This window comes from Ascaphus truei, chromosome 13 (genome assembly GCF_040206685.1).
Source record: "Ascaphus truei isolate aAscTru1 chromosome 13, aAscTru1.hap1, whole genome shotgun sequence".
NCBI classification, from domain to species: Eukaryota; Metazoa; Chordata; class Amphibia; order Anura; family Ascaphidae; genus Ascaphus; species Ascaphus truei.
This window is the reverse complement of record NC_134495.1, coordinates 42,997,144-43,015,950: the sequence shown is the minus strand read 5'-3', so window position 1 is coordinate 43,015,950 and position 18,807 is coordinate 42,997,144. Positions and strand designations below refer to the sequence as shown.

Genomic DNA, 18,807 nt, shown 5'->3' with positions numbered 1-18,807 from the left:
TGCTGCATACAGGATGTGTGGATCTTCTGTAACCCGAGGGTATCACCACTCTGTGTCCCACAGAAACACCTCCTTGCGTTGGCTCTGATTGACACAGGAACTTGCAGGAACTCACAATGCAATAATGTATTTGCAGTCCATTCACCGCTCTCCACAGCCACAAATTGGCTCTCTGTTTGTTTGTAATATAAACAGCTGCTACACTCGCCGCTTTAGGAAACGCCCTACGCGTTATATGTAGTAATGTGAAAAAGAAAGTACACCCTCTTTGAATTTCATGGTTTTACATATCAGGACATAACAATCATCTGTTCCTTAGCAGGTCTTAAAATTAGGTAAATACAACCTCAGATGAACAACAACACATGACATATTACACTGTGTCATGATTTATTTAACAAAAATTAAGCCAAAATGGGGAAGCCATGTGTGGAAAAACTAGGTACACCTTATGATTCAATAGCTTGTAGAACCACCTTTAGCAGCAATAACTTTAAGCAATCGTTTTCTGTATGACTTTATCAGTCTCTCACATCGTTGTGGAGGAATTTTGGCCCACTCTTCTTTATATCGTTGCTTCAGTTCTTTGAGGTTTGTGGGCATTTGTTTATGCACAGCTCTCTTAAGGTCCAGCCACAGCATTTCAATCGGGTTGAGGTCTGGACCTTTGACTGGGCCATTGCCACACCTTGATTCTTTTCTTTTTCAGCCATTCTGTTGTAGATTTGCTGGTGTGCTTGGGACCATTGTTCTGTTGCATGACCCAATTTCGGCCAAGCTTTAGCTGTCGGACAGATGGCCTCACATTTTACTCTAGAATACTTTGGTATACAGAGGAGTTCATGGTTGACTCAATGACTGCAAGGTTCCCAGGTCCTGTGGCTGCTAAAACAAGCCCAAATCATCACCCCTCCACCACCGTGCTTACAGTTGGTATGAGGTGTTTGTGCTGATATGCTGTGTTTGTTTTTTGCCAAATGTGGCGCTGTTCATTATGGCCAAACATCTCCACTTTGGTCTCGTCTGTCCAAAGGACATTGTTCTAGAAATCTTGCGGTTTGTTCAGATGCAACTTTGCAAACCTAAGCTGTGCTGCCATGTTCTTTTTAAAGAGAAGAGTCTGTTGGCAACCCTTCCAAACAAACCATACTTGTTCACTCTTTTCCTAATTGTGCTGTCATGAACTTTAACATTTAACATGCCAACTGAGGCCTGTAGAGTCTGAGATGTAACTCTTGGTTATTTTGCAGTTTCTCTGAGCATTGCACAGTCTGACCTTGGGGTGAATTTGCTGGGATGTCCACTCCTGGGAAGATTGGCAACTGTCTTGAATGTTTTCCACTTTTCAATAATCTTTCTCACTGTAGAATGATGGACTTTAAATTGTTTGGAAATGGCCTTATAACTCTTCCCACATTGATGGGCAGCAACAATTGCTTCTCTAAGATTATTGCTGATGTCTTTCCTCCTTGACATTGTGTTAAAACACACCTGAATGCTCCAGACCAGCAAACAGTTAAAACTTCGGCTTTTATAGAGGTGGTCACACTTACTGATGATCAATTAATCAAGTACATTTGATTAGCATCTTAATTCCCATGGAAGCGGAAAGGGTGTACTTAGTTTTTCACACATAGCTTCTCCATTTTGGCTTTATTTTTGTTAAATCATGACAGGATGTAATATGTCATGTGTTGTTGTTCATCTGAGGTTGTATTTACCTAATTTTTGGACCTGCTAAGGAACAGATGATTGTTATTATGTCCTGATATGTAAAACCATGGAATTCATAGAGGGTGTTCTTTCTTTTTCACATCACTGTATATATATATTTGTGTGTGTGTGATTATGTGTGTGTGTGTGTGTGTGTGTGTGTGTGTGTGTGTGTGTGTGTGTGTGTGTGTGTGTGTGTATGTGTGTGTGTGTGTGTGTGTGTATATATATATATATGTATATGTGTATATATATATATATATGTATATATGTGTGTGTATGTATATACACACACGTGTGTGTGTGTGTGTGTGTGTGTATATATGTGTGTATATATATATATATATATATATATATATATATATATATATATATATATATGTGTGTGTGTGTGTGCGTGTTTTGTGTCTGTGCTACATTATTCTGTAATACCCACCGTGTCAGAAGTCCTGTAATGATTACATATACTTTTTAATCTGATGTTTGTACAATCCATGATCTTTGTGCTCATATAGGCACAGGGGAGTCAGTGAGTTTGGTGCAGATATGTCAGTGATACAATAGACCAGGGGAGCACAATCTTTTTCCCCTGCCAGCTGTCCTGCTCTCCGTGCGCCTCCCTCCCTTCCTCCTCCTTACCGTGGTTCCCGGCGTCATGACGTTACGCATAAAATGTTTTACTAGGAAGTACTTCATTGAGTGTTACCTCTCTTTTTCAAGTATGTCCTGTTAAGTGTCTTCGGGAAGCGCGCGGGGCCTCTGTAAACCCCGCGTCCCCCGCAGTTAATCTCGCGTCCCACAGTTTGCGCACCGCTGCCATAGACAGAATTAGTGGGGAGGGCCCTGAATAGATCAGTATAGAGCGGTTAACAAGAGACGTGTCCCTCTTACTGCAAAGCAACACATCTGCAGGAACATGAGACATAGCAACTGTGTCTCTTGCTCTGCACAGGGATATTTATTACTGTCTCTATATGTAGGATTATATTGTTGTGAAGAAGCACGGTGAGCATGTCACAGACAGCAGGAGTCCCTGTGTGCCAGAAATATTCTGCAGGACCCAGAGACCCATCATGGAGAATCCAACTAACTCCCTGATACATGAGAGAAACAATGACAAGAAGCTGATGTCTGAGAAGATCCTGGAACACGTCAACATCATCATTCACCTGCTGACTGGAGAGGTGAGGGCTGCTGGGCAGCGTTAGATATTACCTCCTTTCTGTCTTCATTCAGCCTTTTCTTGAGCAAACTTTGTTCTATGTATCTGAATTTCCCTCTCTGCCTTGCTCACCTGGATTTCCATAAGGAAAAGATTCTTACAGGACCAATTATTATATCTGGATACTGAGTGGGGGATTCTATGTGTTTCAGGTACCTATAAAGTGTGATGATGTTGCTGTGTATTTCTCCATGGAGGAGTGGGAGTATTTAGAAGGACACAAGGAGCGTTACAAGGACGTGATGATGGAGAATGACCAGAACCTCAGCTCACTGGGTAAGAGGAGGTTTCCTGTTATTCTAGTAGAGATGTCAGTCATGTTTTGATCCAGCAAATAAGAGCTCAAGTTACACTTTGTGTTTTTGTTGTGAGGTTTATGTCAGGAACAAGAAACAAGTTACAGAGCCGGAAACAGAGGCTCATCTCTGTCACTCAGGGCGGGAGATTTTAGAGCAGAGGATCCCAACCTTTTTTCTCTCGAGGCCCCCTCGGTTGCCAATTCCCTTACAATAGTGCTAGCAGGGAACACTTGGGACTGACCGCCATACACACACACACACACACACACTACATACATACACACACATACTACACACAATACACAAACACACTACACACACAACAGATAGTCGACACACAATAAGACAGTCGCAGCTAAAATAAACAAGATAGAGTGACAAGAAAACATGAACAGGATAGGCACACACCGCTGGAGAAAAGACACAAATGCACACACACAATAACAAATACACATAAGATATACAGACAAACAGCCGTGTGCTCCTTGTGTTTGTGCCGCTGCTTCCCCCTTCAATATGTCAGTGGCCTTATGAGCCCTCCCCTTTCACACCTGCATTTCTCACACCCTCTCTCTCTCTCTTCCCCCCTCTCTTACTCACTCGCCTCTCCTCTCTTTTACATTCCCAACATTTTTTCTCTCTATGCCCCCTATTCATAATGCTCAGTTGCCGAAGCCCTTAAAATATTGCTGAGACAGGCGTCCACAGAACAGACAAACACATGAATGCTCCACGGGACAGACAGACAAACGTAGGCACATCGTGGGACAGACACGCACCACATGACAGACAGAAAGATGCGCGGCACAGTAGTACAGGTACACATACACACACACAAACAGGAAACCAGATGTACAAAGTACAGGCAGACATAGACACGCACCTGTCCCACTTCAGGGTGACAGACAGAAATACCTCCAAACCCTCACACCGGTCCTTCCCACTGCAAGATGACACATACAGGAGGGACACTCATTTCATTTACCCGTTTCAGTCACTTCAGGGTCACATGCACATCCCTTTCTATCCCCCCCCCCCCTCCATGTGCAGGAAGATATTACTGTGAAGGACAAGTACAATATAATATATCACTAACAGTAGCAGTAGATGACACAATGTGGTAAGACACTTCCACAAGAGCCCATTCTTAGTGCATCTGATTAACCCATTGATGATGAACAAGAACAAGAAGCATAAAGACTTAGTGTGCCTACCCCTTGATTTCTTACCCCCACATACATACAGACACCACACAGTTATGTGGAAGTAAAATAAGGTCACAGCTTTAGTTATTTAAATAACATTTGAAAATGATACTGTCAGCCCACTAGTTCTCCACCGTCCTGCTGAGAACGCTCCACACCTAGTCCCCCCTTTGGGCTGCCTGGGCCCAGCTTCTTAAGTCTTGGCAGGTTACAGCCTGGGCACACACTCTTTATACATATTTCCTGAAGCAGTCTTAACATCGCACCAATACCTGTTTTTCTCAGTCAGCCAAAATATTCTTAGTCAATCATCAATGCTTCAACCAATATTCCTTCATTTAGCAATATCCACTTTGATCTAGATGAACCTCTTTGTTCTGTCACTAAATAACTATAGTTTTTCCTATGTTCCTAATCTTTTAACCTTTGAATTCAAACTCTTGCAACTCATTAGACAAACATTCCTACACCTGCCTGTCTTCAGACTGATTTAACTTCTTATCATTGCAGAGTCAGCTAGTCTTTTTCCTATATAAATTCTAACTAAATACTAAATTAACTCGTTACATGCTGAATATATATGTGTATAGAGAATAGAGCATGATTAATATTTAGGATGATTTCAAGGCTATCTTCACCAACAACATAAGTTGGCGCCTCAGTTCTTGGCGTTTCCCAGCACTCTTAAGCTGAATGGCCTGACCGTTCCGCCACTCGGAGGTGCTGACCTGTGGGGGTGTAATATTCATGCCTGTGTTGTATGTTAATGCTTACACAGTATATACCTATTAGTGTGTGTACAGTATATGTATGTGTTTGTGGGGGTGTAATATTTATGCCTGTGTTGTATGTTAATGCTTACACAGTATATACCTATTAGTGTGTGTACAGTATATGTATGTGTTTGTGGGGGTGTAATATTTATGCCTGTGTTGTGGCTCTCACATTTTGGACAAAGACATCTACTATATATTTCTGAAAGTGTCCTGTGTCCGTGTCTGTATGTGTCTCCCTGTGTCCCTCCCGGCAATCTCATTGGACCTTGGGCCAGGCCAATGAGATTGCTCCCTTTGGCCGCCCACCCCCGCACACCTCTCATTGGCCTGAGGCGGAGTGACGGGCCAACACACACACACACACACACACACCTCCCCGATGCTCCACTCACCCCCCCCGATGCTCCACTCACCTCCCCCCCCGATGCTCCACTCACCTCCCCCCCCCGATGCTCCACTCACCTCCCCCCCAATGCTCCACTCACCTCCCCCCCCGATGCTCCACTCACCTCCCCCCCTGATGCTCCACTCCCCCCCCGATGCTCCACTCAGCTCCCCCCCGATGCTCCACTCACCTCCCCCCCCGATGCTCCACTCACCCCCCCCCGATGTTCCACTCACCTCCCCCCCGATGCTCCACTCACCTCCCCCCCCGATGCTCCACTCACCCCCCCCCCCGATGCTCCACTCACCTCCCCCCCGATGCTCCACTCACCTCCCCCCCCGATGCTCCACTCACCTCCCCCCGATGCTCCACTCACCCCCCCGATGCTCCACTCACCTCCCCCCCGATGCTCCACTCAACTCCCCCCCGATGCTCCACTCACCTCCCCCCCGATGCTCCACTCACCTCCCCCCCCGATGCTCCACTCACCTCCCCCCCCCGATGCTCCACTCACCTCCCCCCCGATGCTCCACTCAACTCCCCCCCGATGCTCCACTCACCTCCCCCCCGATGCTCCACTCACCTCCCCCCCCGATGCTCCACTCACCTCCCCCCCCCGATGCTCCACTCACCTCCCCCCCCGATGCTCCACTCACCCCCCCCCCGATGCTCCACTCACCTCCCCCCCTCCCCGGTGGGGGGACAGGCAGCTGACACGCGGCACCTAAGATGGCGGCGGCCGGAAGGACCCCCTTCCTCCCTCGCGGAGTAACTAAGATGGCGGCGGCCGGAACGAGAGTTGACGTGTGTCTGTGTGTGTGTCTCACTGTGTGTGTGTGTGTGTGTCTCACTGTGTGTGTGTGTGTGTGTGTGTGTGTGTGTGTGTGTGTGTGTGTGTGTGACACTGTGTGTGTGACACTGTGTGTGTGTGTGACACTGTGTGTGTGTGTGACACTGTGTGTGTGTGTGTGTGTGTGTGTGTGTGTGTGTGTGTGACACACTGTGTGTGTGTGTGTCTCATTGTGTGTGTGTGTGTCACTGTGTGTGTGTGTGTGTGTGTGTGTGTGTGTGTGACACTGTGTGTGTGTGTGTCACTGTGTGTGTGTGTGTGTGTGTGTGTGTGTGTGTGTCACTGTGTGTGTGTGTGTCAGTGTGTGTGTGTATGTGTGTCACTGTGTGTGTGTGTGTGTGTGTGTGTGTGTGTGTGTGTGTGTGTGTGTGTGTGTGTGTGTGTGTGTGTGTGTGTGTGTGTGTGTGACACTGTGTGTGTGACACTGTGTGTGTGGGACACTGTGTGTGTGTGTGTGTGTGTGTGTGTGTGTGTGTGTGTGTGTGTGTGTGACACTGTGTGTGTGTGTGTGTGTGTGTGTGTGTGTGTGTGTGTGTGTGTGTGTGTGTGTGTGTGTGTGTGTGTGACACTGTGTGTGTGACACTGTGTGTGTGTGTGGGACACTGTGTGTGTGTGGTACACTGTGTGTGTGTGTGTGTGTGTGTGTGTGTGTGTGTGTGTGTGTGTGTGTGTGTGTGTGTGTGTGTGTGTGTGTGACACTGTGTGTGTGACACTGTGTGTGTGTGACACTGTGTGTGTGTGACACTGTGTGTGTGTCAGGCACTGTAGGGTGGGGACCGGAGCTACAGGGGGGGGGTCAGGAGCGTAGAGAGAGGGGGGAGCCGAGAAACATTCAGGGGGAGTGGAGAGGAGGGACCCGGAAATTTTAAGCAACCCACCCCCCCTCCTGTCCACTGCCCCCCTCCTGTCGACTGTCCCCCCTCCTGTCCACTGTCCCCCCCCCTCCTGCCCACTGTCACCCCCCCTCCTGCCCACTGTCACCCCCCCTCCTGTCCACTTTCACCCCCCCTCCTGTCCACTGTCTCCTCCCCCTCCTGTCCACTGTCCACTCCCCCTCCTGTCCACTGTCACCCCCCCCTCCTGTCCACTGTCCCCTCCCCCACCTGTCCACTGTCCCGTCCCCCTCCTGTCCACTGTTCCGTCCCCTCCTGTCCACTGTCCCGTCCCCTCCTGTCCACTGTCCCGTCCCCTCCTGTCCACTGTCCCGTCCCCTCCTGTCCACTGTCCGCGTCCCCTCCTGTCCACTGTCCCCGTCCCCTCCTGTCCCCGTCCCCTCCTGTCCACTGTCCCCGTCCCCTCCTGTCCACTGTCCCCGTCCCCTCCTGTCCACTGTCCCGTCCCCTCCTGTCCACTGTCCCCTCCTGTCCTGTCCCGTCCCCTCCTGTCCACTGTCTCCCCCCCCCTCCTGTCCACTGTCTCCCCCCCTCCTGTCCACTGTCTCCCCCCCCCTCCTGTCCACTGCCCCCCACCCTCCTGTCCACTGTCCCCCCCTCCACTGTTCCCCCCTCCCCCTCCACTGTTCCCCCCTCCTGTCCACTGTCTGTCCCCCCTCCCCTCCTCCTGTCCACTGTCCCCCCCCCTCTCTCCCCCCCCCTTTCCTAGCGGGAAATTTAACTCACGGGCAACGCCGGGTCTCTCAGCTAGTTCTTTATAAAAATGGTTCTTCCACCTTGGAAGGTTGCAGACCGCTGCACTAGGAAAACCTCGTCCCCTTGTGGCCGCTTGTGTAACACTTTGCTGCCCTCACAGGGCATATATTCTTTTGTCCTTTTTAGGTGCACCCAGAACCGCCGACAGATTACCCTCCTCCCCACCCCCCACGCCCCCACACAATGCAATAACTCCGCTCCCCTGCACAAAATACAACACACACTCACCTATTTCTGGTGGTCTGAGGCTTTTTTCACTCCGGACCTGCCTCCCTCTCACACACCAGGGCTGCCTCCCTCTCACACACCAGGGCTGCCTCCCTCTCACACACCAGGGCTGCCTCCCTCTCACACACCAGGGCTGCCTCTCTCACACACCAGGGCTGCCTCCCTCTCACACACCAGGGCTGCCTCTCTCACACACCAGGGCTGCCTCCCTCTCACACACCAGGGCTGCCTCTCTCACACACCAGGGCTGCCTCCCTCTCACACACCAGGGCTGCCTCCCTCTCACACACCAGGGCTGCCTCCCTCTCACACACCAGGGCTGCCTCTCTCACACACCAGGGCTGCCTCCCTCTCACACACCAGGGCTGCCTCTCTCACACACCAGGGCTGCCTCCCTCTCACACACCAGGGCTGCCTCTCTCACACACCAGGGCTGCCTCCCTCTCACACACCAGGGCTGCCTCCCTCTCACACACCAGGGCTGCCTCTCTCACACACCAGGGCTGCCTCTCTCAAACACCAGGGCTGCCTCCCTCTCACACACCAGGGCTGCCTCTCTCACACACCAGGGCTGCCTCTCTCAAACACCAGGGCTGCCTCCCTCTCACACACCAGGGCGGCCTCTCTCAAACACCAGGGCTGCCTCTCTCAAACACCAGGGCGGCCTCTCTCTCATGCCAGATCTGGCTCTCTCACACACCGGGCTCTCTCCCGCCAGTGTGTGCCGGAAGCTGGGCCCGACCAGAAGTTGAGCCGCATCGGAGAAGGAGAGGGTCGTATGGTGTTAGAGGGAAGCCCGGCAGCAATCAGAAGCCCGGCGCGGGTGGGAGAGGGAGTCAGTCCCGCAGCAGCAGTGGAGAGCCAGGCGGGTGGCTGCGGGAGGCCGGCAGCTGGATGTAGGAGTTGGGCCCAACTTCTGACCGGGTCCAACTTCCGGGGCCGGCCGGTCCCCCCACAGCTGCCGGGCCCAGGACACTTGTCTCTGCTTTCACCCCTCTGTCAGTGGCCCTGGATGCATCCAGGAGTTGGGTACGATCCCTGGGCCCCTTTGCCCACCTGATCAGTTTTTGACTTGAGTATGAGGCCATGGTGTTATCCCCGATTTTATTACATCACTAAACAAAGAGCAGTCCCTGCTACCAATTCCCTACTCTAAAAGCTCAGGAAAAAAGTAAAGGGAAAGCTGTTTTACACAAAGTAATTTTGACGGGCCCTGCGCATACTGATTCTGCTGCTTTGTTTAATCTTGGTAACCTTGTAAGAAATACAACTCTGTATTTCCCGTTCTTTTTGGGAAGTGTGATATAGAAACGCAAATACACGTGAATATGAAGAATATTAAAAGCTCATCTTTGTGTTTTTGTTGTGAGGTTTATGTCAGGAACAAGAAACAGGTTACAGAGCCGGAAACAGAGGCTCATCTCTGTCACTCAGGACGGGATATTTTAGAGCAGAGGATCCCAACCTTTTTTCTCTCGAGGCCCCCTCGGTTGCCAATTCCCTTACAATAGTGCTAGCAGGGAACACTTGGGACTGACCGCCATACACACACACACACACACACACACTACATACATACACACACATACTACACACAATACACAAACACACTACACACACAACAGATAGTCGACACACAATAAGACAGTCGCAGCTAAAATAAACAAGATAGAGTGACAAGAAAACATGAACAGGATAGGCACACACCGCTGGAGAAAAGACACACATGCACACACACAATAACAAATACACATAAGATATACAGACAAACAGCCGTGTGCTCCTTGTGTTTGTGCCGCTGCTTCCCCCTTCAATATGTCAGTGGCCTTATGAGCCCTCCCCTTTCACACCTGCATTTCTCACACCCTCTCTCTCTCTCTTCCCCCCTCTCTTACTCACTCGCCTCCCCTCTCTTTTACATCCCTCCCTCCTCTCACTCTTACCCCCTCCGCTATCACTCAATTACCCCATCTCGCTGAATCCTACACCCTTAATCCCCCCCCCTCCTCACACTCATTTCCCCCTCCTTCACTGGACACACACGCGCGCACACACACACAAACACACATCCCCCCCATACCCAAACAATTCCCTCTTCCACACTGCCCACACAACCCCCCAATTATACACACCGCTACCCCGTCCCAATGCAGGCACTGCTACCCTGTCCTATCAATTCTGACTGTACCCAATGGATCCTCTATTTTTACCTACCTGCTCATGAACTAACACCATCTTGTGAGTAGGATTCCAATTTTTACACCCTCCGAGATGTCAAGAAGATTTGCAACTGCCATGAATTTTTTTAATTTTCCCAGTTTTTCCGGCAGCCATTTTTGGCAAAAGTTTAGCAGGTCGCTTTGCTTAAGGGACTCTGGGACCCCAATAATTCGGATGTTATTTTTCCTGGAACGATTTTCTAGGTCATCCATTTTCTCTTCTCAAACTTATTTTTTTTTCTGCAAGTCTGATATTTTTTCCTGCATTGAGCATCTTCCACCGCATTTACTCTGATTTTTGTTTCTCTCTCTTTCTCTCTCTTCACTCTGGATACATGAGAGTTGAGTTCCCCCCTGAGCTCATTAATAGCTTGTTGTATTTTCTCAGAGTTTAGATTTAGCTTGGGCAATAATTCTTTAGCCACTGCCTCGGCTATTGTGTCGTAGTCCAAGCTTTGCTGTGTGCGGGGAGGGTTGCTAGCTTCAGAGTTTTCTTCTCTCAGATTTGTTCCCTCTCCCTCATGGCCGTCTGCCATTTTGTGAGGATCTTTTATCTTGTCTGCTTTCTCCATTCTCTGATTTTTTTGGAGGCATAGCTTTGCAGGTCGGAAGTATCCCCTCCGAGATGGTTGTCTTTTTAGGTAATTTTTTTCAGTTTATTTTGCTGATATTTCCAATGTTCCTTTGGAGCAGGAACTTCACTTGAGTCTTACTCCATTGGTGCCATACCAGAAGTCTGCCATGAATTTTTAAAATAATCATGTTTTATTGATTTTACAATATATATATTTTGCAAACATACAGAAATGAGTACACACACAGACAAAATTGGGGAGGGGTGGTTGGGGAGAACAGAAAAGAGAACATTTGGAGGGATGGGGCGGGTAGGGAATCTCGAATCAGATCAGTAGTACACTTACATTGGTCTAAATTAACAAAGATAACGATTCATAAGTGTCAATTACAGTACAGGCAAACACAGGCGAGTCAGAATCCAGACTACTTCACTATAGATGGGATCAAGAGTCCTGGGGCCTGGGCCTGGGACAGATTTTGATTCTATGTACTTGTGTTTAGGTCAGTTGCCATCAGCCGCTCTCCCCAGACATAGGGTGGTATAGAAAGGTATTGTACAGTGAACATTTTAAAGCAATACAGAGGAGTCATCCAGGGTCTAGATAGATGAGCCCCGTATGCTGTGATATATAAGCCATGGTTGCCACACCCTCTGGAACTTGGCACACGAGTTTCTCATGAAACTCGTCATTCTCTCCATTTGGAGGATACACCATATGTTGTTTTCAATATATCTCATAGAGGGGAGGTCCAGTCCTTTCCAGTGTAGAGCTATGGCGCATCTAGTCGCCGTCACTATGTTTGAGATTAGTTTATGTACATATTGGTCCAAGTCCTGAGATGGCATATTTAGTAGAAATGACCAAGAGCGTAATGTGGAAATAGAGAAACTGTGCAGCTTTAAATAAACAGTCTCTTGAAAACCGTGTACAAGTGTTAATAAGTGAAAAAATAAAGCGCAATAGAGTATTAGCCACACAAAATACCAAATTAAAAAAATACCCAGTGAGTTTGTGCTATAGTGATATAGTGAACAAATCACTCACATTTATGTTAACAGGAGAAAGTCTGATCACGTTTTACTCTCTCTTAAAAAAAATCATAAAGAGGACATAGTGTGATACAGTTTATTGCACATGCAATTAAAATGAAATGGGGAAAGGACACACTCACATTCTCCCAAATTTTAAGCGCAGTGAGTGATTTAAGGGCACACTCTCGCCTCTCTGGGACTCCCGAAATTCTCCGGAACGGAAAGGTCCTGATGTATAATCCCACGCCTCAGACTTGGATCCTCTGATCCTCTTGGTCAATGGTGCCGTCTTCAGCACTTCTGCGTCTGCGCACTCAACAGATACGGTGGCTTGCAAGGGACATGGCTCTTCCTCACCGGCTACGGGATCCTCAGAGGGTCATAAAAATCCTACGCGTTTCGCTTGTCTTTCCAGTACGGCTTCCTCAGGGGTTATGAATGCTTCTACTATGCCCTTGCAGTATATATAGGCACACTAATAAGTATTGTCCAATAGTGAAAGGCGCCAAGGGTGTTGTCCTACTAACCGCTTAACTGGATCTCATTCTGTTCATATTGCAACAACAGAAATTCTAAAACTTTAAGGGAACGCAACATCAGAATATGTCTTGAAACACATAATGTCTCCTTACATTTCAAATTATATCACCAATCTAATCCAGGGGGTTTGCTTTTCAAGTGCATAGACTGTCTCCAAAAATTGGAGAGGGGGAAATAGAGAGAAAGATCTGTCCAGAAGAGAAATCCTATGGATACATAGTGTCCAAGGGGGGGAGAAGGGTGCTCCAACCGTTGATAAACTTCATCCAATAGTCAATAAATCTTAAAGGGCCCCAAATAGACTATAGCGGAGTGGGTATATTTCAAAATGGCCTGTGAGTCACCAATATTTACCAAGATCAATGGTATTTAGAGGAATTCAATTCAACTCACATATACCTTATAAAGGACCTACCCATCCGAAACACGTAGGAGGATCTTTGTTCCCCTCCTGGGGTGATGTTTTTACTGGCTATGTGCTGAATAGGATATTACTTTTCACCACCTGACTCCCTGGCAGTGCGCTGTTTGCTTCCTTTTTTCTCCTATGGATACATAGGCTTGAAACTTTAAAAATATTGAGTCTTAACATTGACTTTGAACTTAGCTCATTTTTAGAATAATATTTGTTTCCTGTTATTATATGGCTGTTTTAATAAACAGCTTACATTTAATTCTTTTTTTAACGTTAAATGCTGATTTTTTTAGTATATATATTTTTAATTGTTTTTTAATTATTATTTTTTTCAACAGAGAGATGATAGGCAGTCTTGCCCCCCTCTGGAACTATGTTTAATGTTTTTATACATTGGTTCAAGCACTATATTGATGTATGTATGTCTCTAACATTTGTTTCTTTTGTCTTTTAGTGACATATATTATTATTATGAACTTATTATGTTTAGGTAGTTTATATGGATTATTTTTATCAATTATATTGTTTATTGTTTTTTGTTAGGATTTTATGATTATATGTATAAATTCATTGTATTAAAGATATTACTTTGAAGTCTAGATCTAGATATCCCTTTTTCCATGATGGTGGGGATCACCCCAAGTTCACATAATATATGACCCAAAAGAATAAACAGGCGATTTATAAATTCAAATATTTATTTATTTATAACATATTTTACCAGGAAGTAATTCATTGAGAGTTACCTCTCGTTTTCAAGTATGTCCTGGGCACAGAGTTAAGACAAATAATATATGGTTACAAATACAGTGAGATAAATGAACAGGGTATACATTATATACAAGACATTGCATGCACAGTTAAAGAAAATATATATTATAGGCGTATGTAACAGTTACAGACCAGATTAAAATGTGAGTGTCACGATGGACGCACTTATTAACACATTTATATTTTGTGGATCCCAATTGAGCAGAACATGTTGAGAAAAATAAACTGAGATTTATTCCCTTGATAGGCAAAAACACAACGACTGCAGAATACACTTAATAATTACACTTACTAGTATAGGAACAGGGGGAAATGTCCAGAAAGGTGCAAAGCACCAGAAGATTGTCTTTTAAATGTAGTCCTTTTGCAAGGGCATAAATTGCCAGCCCAATCCTTCTGTGAATGTGCAAAGTATTTTCTGGTCCGTTGGGGTTAATCAGATAACCCCCAGCAATCACAGAGTCCTGGCGCAGAGTTTTGTCCTTGGTTCCGATGTAATAAGACTCTTTGCACTCCAGGAATGTACTGCTGCTCTTATCCGCTGTTGGAAATCCGCTCACATGGTATAATGAAAAGCGAAAGACAATGGGGATAGCCTGGGTGGCATGTATATAGGATTTGAAAGCCTATCTCCAACATACCCACCCAATCCCCCTCGTGGGAATTTTCTCATTCCCCAATCCCCTACTTGCCCACAGTTTGGAGAGTGGGCTCTCTAGGGATTTCCTGTTCACACAGAGTCTTTGCGACAACGCCACCTTGGCTACTTAGCATATGTGCCCTCCCCTCTTTACCTGACCCCTCTCAGGCTGGGAGGGAAACTCAGGGTGTGAGCTAGCAAAAATGGTCAACAGGATTTCCTATTTAGCATCCATCCTGGCTAATTTCACACCTCCGGACTCTGGGGCTTTCATATGCAAAACTTCCTGAGACTCACAGGTACTGCCCCGCATGTGGTCTTTGAAGCTTGCATAGGAAAGTGACCCAGTTCATAGGTGTCAAAACATTTGGTTCTTGTGTGCAATTTAATGGCAGGAGAGAAAAAAAACCTTCCTCCTGCTTGTCTCTTAAAACCTGCAGCAAAAATACACTTTATTGATCATACATGGTCCCCTTATCGCACAATTATATTTTTCATATGTGTGTGCTTGGGATGTACACACACAAGCACATACAATCCTGCAAAATGTGAACAACAAGGGACAGAGGGAAAAATAAGACATGTACAGTGCATGAAAAATTAACCCCTTCCTCTCCAAAACGAAATAGGGGTAACCAGCTGAGCACACTGCCTTTATTTGTTTTCAACATATATTTTTTATTTTTCCAAGACTGAACATGATAACATAAAAGGGGGGGAAGAAATGGAGAGGGGGTACAGAAAATAAAAAGGGGTAGTGGGGGGGTGGGGATGACATCCATCTTGGGCTCCTCGCAGGGAGCGAACATTCAAAAATACTTTGTTACATCCCTAGCCAAGTCTAGGTCTGCTTAGTCGTTAGCAATCCCTTTATTTCGTAGTTCCAGTTGTGTTCTTCCAGATGTATGTCTCCCATGGGTCCCATGTGGTCAGGAAGGTGTTGTGCCTGTCGTGGATTAGGCTTGTAAGTCTCTCCATTGTCATTATATAATTTATCTTGTGCATTACCTCAGTGATATGGGGGGGGGGGGATCATTCTGTTTCCAGTGTTTTGCAATTAGTGTTTTAGCTGCTGATAGGATCTGTGTTATCAAAAAATCTATTTTTCTCTCTAGGCCCTCGTTAGGTTTTAGTAGAAGCACTGTTTCTATATTCCAGGGTAAGTCCAAACCTGTTACCCCTTCTATTAGCCGTCTGATTCTTCCCCAAAATAGGATTATCTTGGGGCAGGACCACCATATATGTTTAAATGTGCCTATTTGACCGCAGTTGCGCCAGCACATAGGGGAGGTTAGCGGGAAGAAAGAATGGAGACGAGCTGGTGTATAGTACCACCTGTGTAGGACTTTCAGATTTGTTTCCCTGATCAGTGAGCAGCGGGAGGCTTTAGCTATGCTTTCGTGGATTTCTACCCAGTCCTCTTCCTTTAAGGGGTTCCCTATATCATATTCCCATTCTGTAACCGCACTAGCACCTCCCAGCTTGGGGAATATTTTATTCTAAGTTTTAATTCACTTATAAATACTTTTCACCTGTTTCGGCGTATTGATATCCTAATAAACTTTTATTATTTTCATTTTAACAGGTTAGATGTCCTGTCGCCATATAGCCCTGCCTTTTGTGGGTGACTGGCATCAGTTAGGCTCCTCTAAGGATTACTATATCCTCCCTACTATTCATTATTGTTGCACCATGAGTGCATGCTAAGAAGGGACTTATGTGACCTCGGTCAACATCTTTTTGCATTCTATCTGATATCTTGACCAGGATTCTAGGTCTTTTTTCAAGCTTTTAATAAGATTCGGGTAGTTTGCTCTATATATATCATCATATAGTCTTGTAATGTACACTCCCAAATATCTCATTTTGTCTGGCATCCATTTTATTGGGAATGTTTTCTTTAGTACGTTTTCTGTTTCCTTATTTTATTTATTTATAAAATATTTTACCAGGAAGTAATACATTGAGAGTTACCTCTCGTTTTCAAGTATGTCCTTAGGTATGTGTAGGCTTATAACCTCTGACTTAGTGTGGCTCACTTTGAAGTTTGAAAGTTTGCCAAATTCGTCTAGTGTGTCAAATAGTTTTTTTCATGAAATTTCTGGGTTAGTCAAAGAAAGTAGAGTATCGTCCGCGAATAAAGACACTTTGTATATATTGTTTCCTATAGGGACTCCCTCTATCCCTTGGTTCTCTCTTATCCTTGAGGCTAGTAGTTCTATGCACAAAGTGAACAGCATAGGGGAGAACGGGCAACCCTGTCTGGTACCGTTGGAGACTTTAAATGGTACTGAGGTGAAACCTGAGGTGCGCACTGTGGCTATTGGGTTGGAATATAATGCTTTAATGCCCTTAATAACGTTTTCATGTAGGCCGGTTGGAATATAATGCTTTAATGCCTTTAATAAAGTTTTCATGTAGGCCCATCTCTCTGAATACCCGGAACATAAAAGGCCAAGCCACTCGGTCGAAAGCTTTCTCAGCATCTAACCCCAGGACCAGGGTGGGGCGTTGATTCGTATTACTGTTGTGGATAATGTTAATTACTCTCCGAATGTTATCAGAGGCTTGTGGTTCTGGGGTGAACCCCACCTGGTCCGGGTGGACCAAGGTATTTAATACTCTGCTCAATCTGGTTGCTAGGATTTTGGCGACTAGTTTTATGTCTGTATTGATCAGAGAGATGGGCCTATAGCTTGAGCCTTGCGCAGGGTCTTTCCCTTCTTTTAGTATAACGATGATTGAGACTTTTAGGGATTCTTCCGGTGGTGCTTCACCATCCAGAATCTTATTGAACCATCGGACCAGATAAGGTTTTAATATGTTTTTGAATTTCTTAAAATAGAAATTAGTGAACCCGTCTGGGCCTGGAGCCTTAGAGTTCTTTAGAGATTTGATGGTTGCTGAGACCTCCTCTGATGTTATTGGGGCTCCTAGTTGGCTTGATTCTGACTCATCCAATTTGGTTAGTTTTGTTTCTTTTATATATTCGTCTACTTTTGTTTCTAACTCCCTGTTGTCTCGGTCAGGGTTTGTCAAATTATATAAATTAATATAATACTGAACAAACTCTTTGTTAATTTCGGCTGGGTTATATGTTAGATTGTTTTGATTGGTTTTTATGCTATATATATTAAGGCTCGCTGTTTTATTTCGAAGTTTGGCCGCTAGTTGCCTGTCTGCCTTATTGCCTTTTTCGTAAAAGGTCTGATTTGTCCATCTCATTGCTTTTTCGGTGTCTTCTATCAATATATTTTTAAGTTCCGATCTGTCTTTATCAATCATTGCTCTAACTGTGTCTGTTGGGTTTTGTTGGTAAGTATCCTCATTTTCACTAATACTATTGTTTAACTTGTTTATCCTCTTATTTTTCTCCCTTTTCCTATGAGAGGCAATACTGATTGCTCTATCTCTAAGGGTGGCCTTGTGAGCTGCCCATAGTGTGCAGTCGCTGACTTGCTCGTTATCATTTAGTGAAAAGTAATCACGTATGGCCGTCTCTATGGCTTTTTTAGTTTCTGGTATTCTGAGTAAAAGGTCATTCATATGCCAGTGTGTGCCCGTCGGCCTTTGGTGTAGGTCTCTTAGAATTAATAATACCGGGGCGTGGTCTGACCATGTTATATTGTCTATTTCTGCTTTTGTTATCCGGTCAGCCAGTTCTCTAGATATAAAAATATAGTCGATGCGGGTGTATTGTTTATGCGGGGCCGAGTAAAAGGTAAATCCTTTAGTTACAGGGTTCATTAGTCTCCAGGTGTCGACCAGCCCACTTGTTCTTATATTTTGTTTAAGAGCGATTGAGCTCTTCAATCTCGAATGGTGCTCTTTGCAAATGTGTCTCGACTTATCTTTATTGCAGTCTATAACTGTGTTGAAATCGCCTCCAATTATTAAGTGGCCCTTCTTGTTTTGGTTTATCACATTGAAGGCCTCATTAATGTAGCTTTCCTGGTCATTATTAGGGGCATATAGACATGCTTGTGTTATTTCTATTGTGCCTAGTTTGCCTGATACAATTAGCATTCGCCCGGCCTTATCTCTTTTTATTTTTTCTATTTCAAAAGGGACACTGGTTCTAATCAGGATGGCAACACCTGCTTTTTTGTTTATCGCTGGGGAGTGGTATATTTGGGGGAAGTTTCTGTCTCTTAGCCTAACCATGTCTTCTCTATTCAGATGTGTTTCTTGGAGCATGTGTATGTCGCTTTGTCTATTTTGAGATCCCTAAACAGTAGTCTCCTTTTCATAGGAGAGTTCAATCCCTTGACATTCTGGGTAGTTAC

At 45.7% G+C, this 18,807-nt stretch overlaps 1 protein-coding gene across 1 annotated transcript in view; it reads left to right on the top strand.

The window, feature by feature from the left end:
- Nucleotides 1-18,807, top strand: part of LOC142464646 (uncharacterized) — a 128,275-nt gene that overhangs the window by 85,740 nt on the left and 23,728 nt on the right. The window contains 2 exon segments of the mRNA XM_075568011.1: nucleotides 2,694-2,897; nucleotides 3,088-3,211. Of these exon segments, the coding sequence (XP_075424126.1) occupies nucleotides 2,694-2,897; nucleotides 3,088-3,211 (328 nt within the window).